Below are 17,462 nucleotides of genomic sequence, written 5' to 3'. Positions count from 1 at the left end.
CCTTTGAGCTTTTTCTCTCAGGGTTTTTTTCCTTTGAGCTATCTCACTAGCACTGGCTAGGGACCCATCTACGAGTTTCTTATATCTCTCTACATAAGAGGTTGTTTAGCCTATTTCTTTGATGTCTGCTGATTTAGAGCAGAGAATACCTAAACTGATAGCTTATTCTACCTTATTCCAATTTAATTTAGATTAGGTAACTTCCTCTATGGAACACACTTGGTGTATTATTACAATATTGTGATTTTAACTGAAAGGGCGAGGCCCATTAGTTCTAGGCCCTTTCTAGAGACACACTCCGATGGTTCTTTTAAGCAGAATGAAAGTGTGAAGGTGAGAAAATCGTTAATACACATTTAATTAGCCAGTAACTCTCCTGGACACATAATAATTCACAGCCAACTATTTAAGGATAGTTGATTTATTACAAAGCCAAAAAGAACTGGATATAGAGACACTGTAACACAAGAATAAAGAAATACAAAGGAATAAGCATGAAGCTAAATCTACACATCCAGTTTAAACGGTGCAGCATGAACAAAACTATTAATTCAAGAAGTAGGATACAGAGAATCAGGAATCATGAATCCAAATTTACCTGCATCGCAAGTTGATAAATGAGAGAAGTAAATCAATCCCTTCTCTATCACAAAGATGACATCCCTAAATATGCATTTTAAATGAAAGGAAAGGTGACAGTACATGGATTCTTTCTAAGAAGCCTCTCCACCATTAATGGGTCAAGTAGCATAAACCCACTATCACAAGAGAAAGAGCTTGTTCTGAGATGCTCCCTCTCCAAATGGGAGAAATAGTGGCTATTATCCCTAATTCCAACAATCTGTTATCCACAGGTAGCTTTCCCATAATACACAGCCTGCACATAGTTCACAATGGGAACAGTCATGGAAGTACTTTTCCACAGTGTTCTCCATGCACATCCCTCGCTATAATTTGTCCTTGGTTCCCCTGCCTTCTCCTGTGTGAAGCCATCTCCGTCTTTATCACCTCCAAACCATGTAACTGTAACTTCTTTTCTCCTTGCCGAGCTACTAAAACAAGGACATTACTTTTGCCTAATGAATGCTTCCCCAACCGCAATGCAAACGTGAGAAAGAACAGATTCCACAGTGCATATGAAATTCAAAACATTATTTCTACAGCAAGAGTTTGTCAGGGACTTGCATTTCGGGCCTACGACTTTAGCTAACAAAAGAACATATCACTTTAGGCATTACATATTTGAATAATTCCATAGCATTTCAACTAGCACGTCTTACCAAATTATTGAAATAACATTGTTAATCACATTTAGTATATGAGTAGTGTCAACTTCACAACACAAGTTATTCTTGTTAATGTTTTCTGCTAGTTACATTCAATTCCTACGCTAATACTCCATACTACTTGTCACTAACCTAAAATATGTCACTTAATTACAATAATACATTTCACAATTCTAACACCTCACGTTTATATAATTGCAAGATTATATGCAGGTGCGCTCTACACGTAATTATGATGTTCTGCTACAAATCAAATAAGATTGCTGCTCCATCGTAACCAATAATGTATTTTCTCTTATATTAAAATATCAATTATTGGTTTATATCAGCTTTCAATGCTGATACTAGAGAGATTAATACTCATTGATCAACTAACTAACAAAAAGTTAAAAAATGTAAAATAAAACTTTTACTCACACAAATCTTTCTCAATATTGACGGTACTTAAAGCCTTTTACTTATTTATGAAGTTGTGTTTAATGTAGATGATTGCTCCTTTTCACGTTTCCTTGTCGAGAAACAAAGGTCCATACAACCAGGGGCAGGGTTATTTAATGGTTACACCCGAAGACTGATATATAGAAAACCCAGCTCCATCAACTGTATAACATAAACTAGATCTGCACATCAGGTATATTACATATTTATCCAAAGTACACACATTTCTACACACATTCACATATTGCTTTTCATTTTACGAGTGCACCGGTTGAGTAATACACTTACTGACAGATGTTCAAAGCTATAACAACCTGTATTGATTTGCCCTTCATTTTGCGGCCACACCTATATCTCCATCAATCAATACCTATTCTTTTGTTTTAACTCTTTTAATTAATTTTATCAAAGGAAACTGTAATGTGTATGCATATGAAGGTGCAAGACATCGAGTTTAAGGTGTTATCATGGTGTATAATGGGTATACAATTGAACAAAAAAAAATACCTCTGAAAATGTTCTAAGCATAGGTCCCGGACCTTCACATGCTTTCGTGAACATCCATGGGCTTTGTGAACTCCTCTGCCTTGGTACAGTAGTTTGTATTTCGAATATATATGGTTAAGGAGAGTTCTTTAGTAGATCTCAAGTATTGTACAATATCTCTCCTCGCGACAATCATACCCATTGCTACAAATATGCCCGTGCCCCTGGTTCACTCCACAAATCATCTGTATTGGCCCTGTTTACTACTTGAGCTGGGTGTGTCATGTATGGTATACTGTCATTCCAATGATTTTCGTACATAACGAAGGTCAGCGTGATGAAATCAGGCGGACAAAACTGCATGTTAAAATAATGCCAAAATGACGAAATGCCTTTTTCACAAAAATAGTGTTTTGTGGAAAAGGCATATGTCACCAAGAGTAAGATAAGAAAGTAAGAGGAGAGGCTGCATAGGATGGGGCAAAACATTGATGGGTGGGGGAACAACAAACACAACATTTAAAAAAAGGTGTAAAGTGGAAGGGTAAAAGATGTACTTTATTAAAGAAAGTGGAGGTATAGGAATAGAAGGGCGTAAAAGGAAGAAGGTAACAGGAGGAAGGGGCGTAAGATGGGGAAAATATAAATATGGCAGGGAAAAGTGGTAAAAGTTTAAAAAAAGAAGTAAAGCGGGAGTGTACCAGATATATCGACATTAAAGAAAGGGATAGGGAAGTAAAAGGGCGAAAGGTAGCAGGAGGAGAGGGTATAGGACAGGGAAGCGTAGAAGTGGTGGGGGAAGTAATAGAAGTAAAATTTTAAAAAGGAGTAAAGCTGGAAGGCAGAAGACATATAGATATTAAGGAATGGGAAGGGGAGGGAAAGTAATATGAGGGAGTAAAACGGGAAAGGTAACAGGGGAGGGTATATAGGATGAGGGAAAGTCTAAAGGGGGTAGGGTAAAGTAGTAAGAGCAAAAAAGGAGTAAAGCTGGAGAGTTCAAAGCATATGGATAATAAAGAAAGAGAAGGACAGGGGGGAATCCCCTTAAAAAAAATGCTCGGGTTAATGGTAGGTGAAACCTCCTCGAAACAACAAAAAAATGAAGAAATGTATATTTCTTCAAAAATGATTTTCTCCCATTTGGATTTGTTAGCTTTTTACCCAGGGAGGACATCTGAAGGCTTGGTACCACAACCACAATGTGGTCAGCGTGGCTGGGGATACAATTTGATATTGGTTGGAGATTTATCATAACAGTCGAAGATAGACACCTATATGGGTTTTTCCCATGTCACACTGAGGTCAGAGGACTCGCCTTGAGTCTGCAGCAGGTTCATCAGCCTAGCTATTGAGCATTGTCTGTCTTGGACTTACAGGAGCATGCCATCAGTGTAAATTGCTACTCCATCTTCACAGTCTTCACTCCACACTTGTTGATCAACTCATCTTATTCACTCCGAAAGTGGTTCAGTTACCAGAACCAAAAGATGGAGTGAGAGAGAGCAGCCTTTCCTAGTGCCATAATTAATCAGGAATGGGAAGGAAGAGCACATCATTTAAACTTAGTTGGACCTGTGGGACGAAACAGAGGGCTCAAATGTGTCCCTGAAACATAGGGCCAACGTTCTTTAGGGTAAGCACCTGAAACACAAACAGCCAGTGAACTGTGAACTCTTTTGCAAGATCCACTATGACTAGACCAAAAAATTCTCAGCACGAGAAAGCGCCACCTGTTGAAAACAGAGGCAGTGGTGCACACTCCAGCCAGACTTGTAATTTGCCAAATTACTGAAATCAATTGGTTAGTAAGAATTTGGGTCAGTATTCTGGTCTTTATGTTGGTAAGTAATATGGGTCGGTATGAAAAGAAGTTGGTAAGGAGTTTGCCAGGTTTCAGCCTCACTGAAGTTGTTGCTCTGTACAAGTTATATTGCATGGTTCCAGTTTGGAAGTCATCTTTGTACAGTGTCAACAGACGTGGGGTCAGTGGAGACACATTTTGTTTAGTTAAAAATCAAGCAAGAATCCATTGTGTCCAGGTAGTTTCCCCGTTGACACTGCGCTGATCGCCTCAAATATTTAATCTACTGTCAAAAGGAGGTCAAGCATTGCTAGATCACCATGAGAGAGCATGGGTATTATTAAATAATTTGAGATGGGAATATTCCTTTTGGCCGGAGGGGGGTACAGGGGGGTGATTTCCTACTTTACAAAGCTATTCATTGTTAGGGGCAAATGTCAGTGTGTTTTGCAGGCAGTGTTTAACCAAGACCCTGTATTGGTTTTTAATGGAGGGCACTATTCTCCCATCCATTTCCATTCTAGCTAGCTTGTATAGGAGATTCCTACATGTATCCCCCTTTTGTAAATTCTGAATTGGGAGGAGGTTCAGGCTAATTTGGCCAAGTCATGCAATGTTTGCCAAAGCAATTTTTACTTCTAACTGGGGAGAGTATCCCCACTAAACGCCAATGCAATTTTCCTTTTTACAACCTGGATATTATCTTCAAGGAGTGTGGTTTCTTTCGCTATCTCCCTTTTTTCCTGGTGTGGAAGAATATTGATTGCCCATGATAGGTAGCCTTGTAAGCACCCATAACACAGTTATGTAGGGAACAGTCAGGTACTCATATTTCTTGGATCTGTATATTAATAATAGCCATCTAATTCCTGATTCTAATGAGAGTTATGGGGATCCAGCCACAATTACTGGTGATTTTTCTCTTGACTTGTTCTCATACTGGGCCCCAAAAAGATTTCTGTTGACTTGTGCACGTCAGGGTTCCTAATCTTGGCACACTACATCCTGATTCTTGAGAATGATATTCTGAAGGGTGCCCTAGTATCTTCATTCTGGCTGGGTTTTAAGACCATCACCATATGTAAGATGGGCTTTAGCAATGAGCCAGACATATTACTGTCCCATCAGGGTCATCGATTCCTCTTTAGGATGCTACTAAGGCTTGAATCGGGGATATGACACCCTAAATCACTCGAAAGCTTGACAGAGGAGGATACGCACCCTGGACAAAGTTTTGAGATTTAAAATGATAGGGGGAAAATATCTCTTTAAAAAACGATCTCTTCACGTGGTCTTCGTGGAGCTGAATTCTGAATTTGCTAAGATTGCAAGACATGCTATGGGTTTTAGAAAATGGGGTTTCCCAGTAAAATGGTAAAAGTTTTGTTATATTTCTTCGATTGCAATTATGTCAAAATGTGTGGCGGGTGGGGGCAGGAAGGACTGAGAAATTAGTAAACTGGGTGTGTCATGGCTCCAACTTTATTTACATTATACATCAATCAATTTGTATCTTTTCTAGCATCATGCATCAATGATGCCCCGAAGCTGCGAGGCACAAAAATGTCAACCTTTTTGTTTGCTGATATCATGCTGTCATACCAAGCAATATACAACATTTCATGGATAGATTCTTGGAGTTTTGTTATCTGTTTGGGTTAATAATTAACAGCTCAAAACAAAAAATATAGCATTTAATCCACATAGGACATTTAGGAACAAGCTATATTTGGGCAAAAGACTTCTTGAACATGTGTTCAAGTTTGATTACTTGGCATCACATTGATGACAGATGGCAAATGGACCAAAAACAGCTGGCAAAACTAAAAATGTTTTAACACAATGCGTAGGTGCTAGTATTCAATTTAATCAAAACTTATGTGGGAAAGCATTTTGTCCCAGCTTAGCAGCAAAATGCGATGCAGCGCGCGCCTCGAAATTCGTTTTATTAATTTGATTGTGTACTTACCTCCGTTCATCCATATTCCGGTGTTTACATTTCCCCACTCTGCCCCTCCCCCGCCCCGCCTCACTGCCCCACCGAACTCCCTCCACGGACTGCTACTGACTATTATGCAAGACAACTCTTCATTTATATTGAGCTCCTGACAGCTATGTTTGTGTCAAAAAGGGACATTTTTAGTTATTTTTAGGAAGCTTTGACAACTTAAGTTCCAAAGATTAAACTACAAGTTACAGTAATTACTCTTTGTATTAACAGGGGCTACCTTTGTCAACACAATCATAGCCATATTTTATTGGTCAGCAAGTAAAAATGTCAGATCATCAATGAATTAATGTACCCAGGGGCATATATATTATATGCAGAGTGGATAATTGACAAAAGGGCATAATATAATTTTAAAACACAAATATCATTTTAAACAATTGATCACCACTTTACATTATGTATGTGTATTTGGATGCGCTCACAAGTACTTTTACCAGTAGATACATAGTTAACCAGGAAATCCCTATTTCGATGGAAAATTAGGATTTTTTACTTCTATTATGGCATTGTAGGACTTACAGCAAAGGTGTGAAACATCTTAATAATAGAGACTTGACTGTCTTAATAATAAAGACTTGAGAGTCATTAAAAAAAGGGATGAGTGAGTAGATATAACCATTTCATGGAAATGCTTCAATTTTTTAAAGCAGAAAATCACCCAGAGCAACATTTCTTTTCCTTTTACCACATTACAGAATCTTCTCTAACATGGCTGTAAAGGTAACTGTGAATGGAAATTCGTTAATAATTAATATAGACATTACCTTCTTATTTCATTTACGAGATTCGTAAAAGACTGCTCCCAAGCATACATCTTTATTATTCTCATCCCAGATATGACTTCATTCATGGTTCTTATCCGGGTGTCTGTTAAAGCTGCAGTTTTGCTCCTGTGGGTTTAAAAAAATATGAGGTTCAAGAAAACAGGCGACTGCAACTTGTTAGAGAAAAAAACCAAACAAATATGCTAAGCTGAATTTAGGCAACAATATTTTACATTTCCGTTTTATAATGGTATGTTCTGAAGCCCTTGTGGTGAAATGCGCACACACACACTAAATAATTGCAAAGAGAGTTTTTTCTATTAGCTTCTGCAGATTTTCAGCATTCCTTTTACTAGATATACTGGCGTACCTTGTCTCTGGACACAGGGAAAATGCTAACTGGTCCCCAGTGCATGTGTTATGACAACAAAAACATGGTGGCATATTGGCTAAACCCATTTTACCAAACTTTCAGGTAAGGCTACAGTGCAACCGGGGTGACATATCACAAGTGTCATAAATATTATCTGTCACTTGGGATTCAGTGTAGTTTTACACTACCCACAAAATGGGCTTTAAAACTACGGTTTCAGGACTGTTATTGCAGATCTGCACTATTGTGAGCTAGAGTGCAGCAGACACATACCAAAAGAAACTTTTTTTCCATGTATTGAAGTCTCCTATTGACATAAGTCATCTACAAGTGGTAATATTTCAGAATATCGATGGCAGAAATATAGTCTGACATGGATATCGAGCACCAAATATTGTTTACAAAATTACATCCTGTTGGGTGTTGATTTTCTGTTATTAACTCCGAAGGGGCGATGTTTTCTGAAATTATAATCAGGGCACAATATTTATATCAAAGTATTTTGACTGCAATATTCTGATACCACACCCTGTGAGTAGTACTTTTAACGCTATTCACAACAAGGAGCTCAAGAGGGAAAAAGCCAGGACACCCTCCTCTCAAAATCATCAATACAACAAAGACCTGGCTTGAGAGAGTTATTCAGATAACACTTCTAGGCAATGCTTTCAATATGGGTTTCTCTTTTTCACCCAATTTTTGGTATCCCGTCCAATTTCCAGCAGTCCCAATACTCTCAACTTAATGTTTTTTTATAAAAAAGGGAAAGAAGAGTCACTATCATTCAAGCCGCCTAACCACAAATTCCTTTAACACCCACAACATATGGGTGAAAACCACTTATTCAAGAATAATAAATGAAAAATAAGTGAAAGAGTGAGAGGGCACCTCACATATGCAACACCAGGGAGGCTACCAGCAGGTTCTCGCTAGTATGCCCACGTATATCATCATTGGTTGCCCACTCACTGAAACAGAAAAATTAGTGTCCAAAAGAAAGACAAGGAAGGCAAAGAAAAAAAGAAGAAGAAATCAGCTTATCCCATGTATAGAACCCGTGATGTGCAGAGAACAACGTGTTCAATGCAACTTAAAATCGAGTTAAGACTCACTATTACGTTGCCATCTTTATTCGAAAACATGAGCTCACTTGAATTAAAAGCACTTCATGTTGCTAACCTTTTCCAAGGCCAACATGTTTCATTGCCAATTCACAAGCGTTGTGGCAAATTCATCAGGGCTTAGGGTTCAATCACTTGCCTCTCTGAGCACTGCTTTATATAGTGCGGGTTGGCCGGTGTCGGCAGGGGGCTTTCATACTAGCCTGTACCAGACCACAAGGGGATGTGTTTCACTATTACCCCTTAGTTCAAAGCACTACCGTTGCTTTTCAGTTGCACCGCACCCGTATTCGAACGGCACCGTTGGATGCTGGGACGAGACACGGTGCCGTTCGAATACGATTGATCGGGCGATAATTAGCAGGATTGCTAGCGTTATAGGTTTGCTTCCATAAAATCGACAAAGGGCCTCATCACTAGTCTTGCTGCAAACAAATGGAGCCAGTAAAATGTTTTACCAGCACAGTTGGGACTATGAGTTCCACCAATACTTTGTGCATTAGGGATTTGTCACCCAAGAACATTTAAAAAAGTAGGTGAAATCATCTACTGAAAAACCATGAGAGAATGAGCTATCACTATAGGAATCTAGTGCAATATTTCACATTTCCATGTTAATTACCCATTTCTGTGGGTCCCCTTAGGGTACAGCTTGTAACCCCAGTAATTTCTCTCCAACCCCGTCTTGCAAATACTGATGGTCAGCATTGGGATTTCCGAGGGGAATAAAAGGTAAAACTTTTGACTGGTGTGACCCACTAGACTTACCCAACCTGTACCCCATCATGGTTGCCCTAAAAATGTACCTTGGTCCCAGTCAACCACAACCACTAATGCATTGTGTTCTGGTGTTTTTGTTTTGTTTATTACATTTTTGACAATTTTATTAAACTGATATGGGAATTTTGTTTGTTTGTCTCCTAACATTAATATTGATTTGGTGCTGCTTAAATATGTAACAGACATTTCTCTTGGGAAAAGTATGCCACTTAGTGCCATCGGTATCAGGGGTTAAGCCAAGATTTTCTTGGTGAAACTGTGCTTTAAACAAGCAAGATATGGGATTAATAATTCAATTAGATCTTCCCCCAAACTGAAAATCTAGAGTCTCACAACAATAAATAAAGAAGTGAGGGAGGCCCAACAAAATCCTGAATCTTATTCTCCGTGATTGTCAATTAAAATCCAAGTGTTAGATGAGGAGAATTGATTTCACAAGCTCTGAAACAAATTATCTATATAATATATACTTATTAACAGTCTAAAGAATACCACCTGTCATCCTCCCATTCATTCTATACTTACAATTATACAACAAATTCTTAAATCTCCTATCAATCTGGACTCAAGAGCCTGATGCTTTATCAGTCAGCTTTTCAGTGTCCTTTTATTTCAGTTCACAATGTGATGTCAGAATGCCGTCTCCACCTCCTGCCAGGAAGTCACACCAGAGAAGGCAGAACTGGTTCTGGCTGGGCCAGACACTCTCTGCCTAAGAGATCAAAGGATTTTGGTATATCAATATTAGGACCCAGACCACTGAACTTTAGAACTCCTTTGGATCAAGAAGACTGCCAAGAAGAAGAGCTGGAGAAGCTGTGAGGAGGAACTACCACTTTGCTGTGTGCTTTGCTGTGTTGGCCTGCAGTGGCTGCTTCTGTCTTGAGCAGTGAAAGGACTGGACTGAACTTTCTGCAATCTACTTTTGGGAGTTTCTCCAAGGGCTTGAGGTAGAGCTTGCCCCCTGTTCAAGAAGTCTCTGGAACAGCAAAGACTTTAAGCTCTTCTGCCCTCAGCACTGGGGACTGTGTGTTTTGTGCTGCAACAGAGGAAAAAGCAAACCGACGCTGTCTACGATGCCGCTGCTGACTCCATGTCCTGAAAGCACCGCAGAGGGCACCGCCGCAACGCTGCACTGTGACCCTGATCTCACCGACGATGCCTGCTGACATCGCAACTGAGCCGCTGCTCGCACCGCAACCTGTGGGCACCGCACTCCGCATTGCCTTGCTTTACCACGACGCCTTGGTATCTGCAACGACGCCGCTCCACGCCAAAACCTACGCCGCTGCTTGCAGCGTGGTTCGAGGGCAGAGCTCGTAAAGTTACACCACACACCGCCCTCATCCTGTACCACAGCCTTGGCCTACCGACGCCGGCACCATCAACTTCAGTTCGCCAGCCATCGACAGCGCTTCAGCAATGATTACGCTGCTTGCACCGTGACCTGCCAGCACCGGGACGAGCACCGCATTCACTTCGCACCGCGACCCTGGTCTCCCGATGACGACATCGGACGCTGACGCTGCTCGCACCGCAACATGAGGGCCCCGCACGCCGCACCGCTGCACTTCGCGCCGCAGCACTCGACGCCTGCCCACGCCAGCGCTCCTGACTTCATCAGAGAGGAGTTCGATCTGCAACACATGTGACTTCAAGGGCCCCGACGACTCCTGCATCGACCTCCAGAACCAACACCTGCGGACGCTGTGCTTTTGGAACCTCAACGAGAGGTCGCTAACGCCCTGCATTTCTAAAAGGTACTGTTTGCCTGTCTTCCCAACACCGCAGCTGGCACGCAACGCTGCGGTCAGCCAGAACTGCTTGGTTTTGTTTGTTCACGATGCCGCGATAGCCCCGGACGGAGCTATCGACATCAAGGAACTGTTTTACAAGCATATTTTGATAACTGAAGATTTTTAAGTACTGTATTGTGGATTTTTATCTTTTTTGGTCTTGTCTTAAGTATATAAAAATATTAGCTATTTTTCTAAACTGCTGTGGTTCCTTTTGTAGTGCTTACACTGTATTACTGTTGGTTATGTGCAAATGCTTTACACACTGCCTCTAAGATAAGCCTGACTGCTCAGGCCAAGCTACCAAGGGGGTGAGCTGTGTTTATTTTAGGAGTGTAACTCCCTTATCCTGACTAGAGTGGTGGTTTCTGCCCGACTTTGGCACATGCCCTAGCCGACGAAAAATCCAATTTCTAACAACCGCCCTAGTCGTTAGGCCAACTCCTCTCCCTTGTACACTGTAAGCATCTGTAGAGCTGTAGATTCACATGCTTTACATACTCCTGCCATATAGTGTTGGGTCTGGATGTTTGCAAGTTGTTTTTCTTTGAAGAAGTCTTTTCCAGTCACGGGATAAGGTTAACCGCTCCTTTCGGTGATAGCGCACATGGGCATCAACTCCATTGTTAGATTGTTTTTTAGCAAGCGGGTGAGAATGAGGTAAGTAAGTGGAGTATATAGATGTTCATGCATATTTAATGTGAATAATAAGAACTGCAACAGCCTTAGGTGTCCGGGGAGGAGGGAGGGTGCATGTGAATCTACAGCTCTACATGCCAAGAACAGATTCTTACAGGGTAAGTAACATAATCCATTCAAGGCATGTATGCTGTAGATACATATACTTTACATAGACTGTATAGCAGACAGTACGCGCCAAAAGCGTTGGCTAACCAGTGAGTGTTGCAGTTGTTTGGAAAAGTGTTTTTAGCACTGCCTGTCCGACATTAGCCTGTCGAAGTGCTAACACATCTACACAATAATGTTTTGCAATGTGTGTGGTGTAGACTATGTAGCTGCCTTACATATGTCAGCTATAGAAATATTGCCTAAATAGGCCATAGATGCTCCTATTTTGCGAGTAGAAAGGGCACCAGGAGGTACTGTTAAAGTTCTTTTAGCTTTAATATAGCAAGTGTGAATACATTCGACATTACATCTCGAAATGCCGGACTTTGAGATGGGCTTCCCTTTATGAGGTGGAGCAAAAGCTACAAAAAGTTGTTTTGTTTTGAGAAAATCTTTTGTCCTATCAATGTAGTACAATAATGCTCTTTAAACATCAAGGGCCTCATGTAGGAAGCCAAATACCGGTCGGTAACGGCCGATTTTCGGTAATTATACCGTTACCGACCGGTATTTTGGCTTTTGAGATGTAGGGGGAGAATTTCAGGATTCGGTATTTACCGAATCGGATAAATTACCGAATCGGTAATATTACCGATTCGGTAAATACCGAATCATGAAATGAGATGTAGAGGGGGAGTGTGTGGTGGGTGTGGGGATTCGTTATTTACCACCAACTAAAGGTTGGTGGTAAATGACGAATAGGTGACAAAAAGCATTTTTGTGCACGTTTAAGTGTGCAATGTGGCAGACATACATGCCCTTAGGGCATGTATGTGCGCCACATGTGCACACATGGCCGAATCAGGGGTGCAACAGGGTGTCAATGTGACACCCTGCCACCCTTGCATGTGCTCCCCCATTACCGAATCGGTATTTACCGATTCGGTAATGAGGCATACCTTCCCATCAATGGGAAGGTATGCCTCATTACCGAATCAGTAAATACCGATTCGGTAATTACCGAATTTTTCCGAATCGGTAATATTTACCGACTCATTACCTACATTGCATTTACCACTTCATAAATACCGAATCGGTATGATTCGGTATTTATGAAGTGGTAAATGCAAGCCCACCTACATAAGGCCCCAAGTGTGTGCAGAGCTCTCTCTACTACGGAATCAGTTTGAGGAAAAACATAGAGGTAACTCAACTGATTGGTTGATCTGAAAAGTAGAGACAACTTTTGGAAGACATTTTAGATTTATATGAAGAACAATCCTATCTTTATGCAGTTGAAAGAAGGGTTTTTCTAAGGTTAATGCCTGTAACTCATTAACTTGTCTTAGTGAAGTAATAGCTATTGAAAAGGCAACTTTCCATGAAAGAAATTGTAGTGAACAATTGTGTAATGGTTCAAACGGTGGGCCCATAAGTCTTGCAAGAACAACGTTAAGGTTCCAGACAGGTGCAGGTGGTACTCTGGGTGGTATTATTCTTTTAAGGCCTTCCATAAAAGCTTTGATTAAAGGTACTTTAAATAAAGATAAATGTTGCCTGTTATGAAGATATGCAGCTACTGCTGCAAGGTGTAGTCGAATAGATGTGTAGGCTAAAACTGAGCATTGTAGATGCAAAAGATAATAAATAATGTTTTGTATAGATGCATCTAGCGTTTCAATTGAATTATTATCACAATATATGACAAATCTTTTCCACTTTGCTGCATAACAGGCTCTAATTGTAGGTCTTCTTGCTTCTTTAAGAATTGTCATACACTCTGGTGATAGGGTTAGATAACCAAACTCTATGACTTCAGGAGCCAAATCGCAAAGTTAAGATCTTTGGGATTTGTATGTCTGATTTCTCTACGGTTCTCTGTGAGAAAATTTAATGTTATGTAAAGCTTCTGATGTGGAACCACTGACAGCTCCAATAGTGTGGTAAACCATTGTTGACGAGCCCATGTGGGAGCTACAAGAATCTGTGTGAGAGATGTCTGACTGAGTTTCAGAACTAGAAATGGAAGGAGAGGGAGAGGGAGCGGCGGAAAAGCGTGAGCAAATATCCCTGACCAATTCATCCATTGGGCATTGCCTTTGGATAGAGGTCGATTAACGGCCACCCTTTTGACACATTTTGTGTGTTCTACCACTGCAGAGAGCGATGAGTGCGGCTTTCTACAAACACTAGATCTGTCAGCTGACCCTGTGCGTGATTCCACTGAAATGCTAAGCATTCTTATTGAGGGCAAATGTTTAGTCTTGAATGAGGCACCATCATCCCTAATAACTGCATGAATGTTCTGGCTGAGAGATACTGGTTGACTTGAAACAGTTTTAACAGTGTCTGTAAATTCTGAATCCTAGCTGGATTGGGATATGCTTGAGCCATGTGGGAGTTTAGAATGGATGTGTCTGATTGGGATGAAGATGGGATTTCTGTGTATTGACTGTGCATCCCAACTGATATAGAAGATTTAAGGTCATCTGAGTGTGATGCACACATTTGAGTTGTGAGTTGGCTTTTATGAGCAATTGTCTAAGTATGGGAAGACATGGGAATTAGCCCGTGGGATGGGCAACCGAGAAACTTTTTAGAAATTATGAACAGCATACCCAAACCCTCTACACATTTCTCAACAGAAATGTATTAAAATCTCCACAGTACAAGACAACATCTCTTGATAACTTTACATTGATGAACTGGGATGGTGTAAGCTTGCAATCAAAGCTAAAAAAATAGAAATGGTAGGCATTTATTGTTGACCATAATATATCTGGCTCCCTATTTCACCAACATTTAAAAACGCAGTTGGAAGATGTTTATTTAGAGCCTGATTTATATGATTTAGAAAATGTGTACATTTAGGAAAGTAAAAGGGTTTGATGAGTTGGCAAACCCAAAATTTGGGAAAATGGCATGTAGCAAGGTGTACAGGAAAAACTGCACATAGAATGAGAATATGGCGATCATAGATGGAAATATCAACCTTTACATTTTCAGCTGTTTCCCTGTGAAAGCGACCATATTAGATGAAATGTGAGTTGTAAACCTCAATTAGTGAAGGACAGACAAATCCGATATACTTTTTCTACAACTAATGGTGCACACAAGTAACCAAACCTCATGCTGTAGTTGGTGGGAAAAATTAGTTCTTAACCTTATGTTGACCCTGAGTTCACAAAGAAAGGGAACCATATTTTGGAATCTAATGACATTATTTATTAGCATTGTTCCATGGTACCTTTGATTCCAATTGATGAAAAACATCATCAACCAATTATTGCAAGGGTTATATAAAGCATATCATGAACCTAAGACTGTTGGTTTCATCAATACATTTTCTCTGGGTCACAGGACTACTAAATTGCAGAATGATGTGTTCAGAGGCCACTGTTATTAGTTGAAATGATCTTATATTTTATCGCATTGCTAAAAATCCTTTGAAGAAGTCCCTCCCTCACTGATGTGCTATCGATCTACTGTTAAAAGTCTTTTTCAGTTCCTCCTAAGGGCAAGTCCTGCAGCATGTTCTACCAATGCATCTAATCCCAGATTAAATGTTGTGATGCCTAGGCAAGAAAAGGGGAAACATTCTTGGGGTTCACATGTTTTAGAGCAATTAACAGGTCTAAAGTGTCACGTGGATTCTTCAGGACACTATCTAGTGCATAAGCACACCCTACCATCCCTATGAAATGAAAGGGATTTTCCTATTGCTCATCTGCTCAGGAAGGGATATCGTCAGATTTCCATAATCCATTTGCACAGGAAGTGACATCACTGGATTTCCCATAGGACCTATTTAATGGTGGCAGCAGCGCAAACACATCCAGCGGACATGCCATTGGTGCGCCAGAGGCAAGCCCATTCAGGACTGCCCATGCTAGGACCACGCGGAGTGCCAGGTACCCTTGTTCTCTCCCAACCCTCCAATAGCCTGCTGTGCTCCTACATAAACTTAACCCCAGTCACTGATCACCGCACTACTGCCTCTCCACACCACACAACACGAAAGGAGTGTTCACATGCGCCGCCTACAACTTCTCATGCACTCTTTCCATACTCTACTTCCATCACTCTCGCACCAATAGCAATGGACATTTTAATTACAGAGAAGGGTGGAGTCTGCAAGATACTAAAAGCTCAGCATTTGCTGCTCAAACATATCTGACGAAAGTAAGAAAAGTCAAGCGTTCACAACATACATTTCTGATCTGAAACTGGAATTAGAACCATTAGAGACTTCTGCAATTTTAGAAACATTTAGCAGAAGAATTTCTACAATTGACAACTGGTTTGACAGCTATATTTATGCCAATATGAATAGTAGGGCTTTGCCCAATTAATTTGGTTGTTGTTTTCAAAGGCTGTAGATATTACATTAACAAAAGAAAGAGCAGAGAAACAAGCAAACAAAGAGAGCTGTAATTGGCATTAAACAATCACATCAATCGAAAATAACTTCCTTAAGACCACTTGTAGAACATGAGTTCGTCTCCAGAGCGTCGCCAAAATGTAGTAATGAAGTTCCATGTGTAGAGGTGAAGTAGTAGACGTAACTGAGTAGTGTCTTCGTAAGATACCTATTTAGTCCATAACATCAATGGTAGCAGCCCCACCAGGAGCAGCCAGCCTGCTGCTCAGCCCATCTTCAACACAACACTCACACCAGGCACCCAGGAATTCTACTCATGTCCATCACACCAACATTCCATACAGAACACTCAGACTGGCTGAGAAGCTAGGAACCAAGTAACAAGGGAATATTATAAACACAACAGGAAGCTACCACAAAAAGCTTAAATTAATCTGGAGGTTTAAAGAGAACAGATTCAACCAAGGATGAGAGTGAACTCTAAAGTTTAATTTGAAGCAACACTGCTTGACAAGCTGACTTGAGATGCAGCATTTTAAACGTGGAATTGACCTTTTTAACTTACTTGTGCTTTTCCAAGTAATTAGTTCTACAATAAAAGGTTTCATTTCATTTAAACAGATGTTGCTATTTCTACATCGACCATTGTTAACAATTTGAATTATGTGACATTTAAAAGGTTAGAGATGTAGTTTTATACATGGGAAAGTAGTCTTGAATGAGAAAATGACCCACCTGAACTTAGAATTGTTACAAAGATGTTCAAACTTAACATTGCTCTCTGTGAACTATTGTATTCCGGTGAGAATAAGAGAGTTGATCCTATTCCCAGGAGAGCACCGAAAGCTGATTGGCTGACTACATAAGAAGAGGCAACATGTTGCAAAGTGACATCTCCCTGGCTGCAACCCTCATACACAGACCAGCAGGACCCTGCACCAATTTCGCTAGCAACATCAAGAACTTCGTCACATGCCCCATCATCAATGCCAGCACCCTCATCCTCCTCTGAGACCTTAACTTTCATATAGTAGACCACATCCACCCACAGCCCTCCTAGAAAACCTTGGAAATCTTGGCCACATCCAGCACGTTACCAAACCAACCCACACCGCCACACACTTATTAGACACACTTGTCTTCTCAATCAGGAACATCACAGTCAAGAAGTGAGCAACTATTACCTCCACAGACCACGCCCTCATCAGTTTTAGCGTCTCCATTCCACATCATAACAGACCTACTGCCATTAGAGTCTACCGCTGCAGGTGGAAAAGCATCTCTAAAGAGGAGTGAGCTTCAACTCTCTCTGAGCACCGGCCTGAGTACAACAGCGGCTTGCTGAAAGCCATCAAAATCATCAACAGCTGGATCATCGCAAGTGCTGGCACCCTGGCTCCCCTCAAGCACAACCAAATAGCAAGAGCCCGACC

General features: G+C 40.7%; 1 protein-coding gene across 1 annotated transcript in view; it reads right to left on the bottom strand.

Annotated features, from left to right (window-relative positions):
• ABCC4 (ATP binding cassette subfamily C member 4 (PEL blood group)) overlaps positions 1–17,462 on the bottom strand; it is a 1,516,984-nt gene that overhangs the window by 1,082,293 nt on the left and 417,229 nt on the right. The window contains exon 7 of the mRNA XM_085622127.1: positions 6,790–6,915. Coding sequence (XP_085478253.1) covers positions 6,790–6,915 — 126 coding nt within the window. The remainder of the gene's footprint in view (positions 1–6,789; positions 6,916–17,462) is intronic.

Source organism: Triturus cristatus, chromosome 8 (genome assembly GCF_964204655.1).
Source record: "Triturus cristatus chromosome 8, aTriCri1.1, whole genome shotgun sequence".
NCBI classification, from domain to species: Eukaryota; Metazoa; Chordata; class Amphibia; order Caudata; family Salamandridae; genus Triturus; species Triturus cristatus.
Note: the sequence above shows the minus strand (reverse complement) of the source record. Positions and strands in the feature narration are given on the sequence as shown.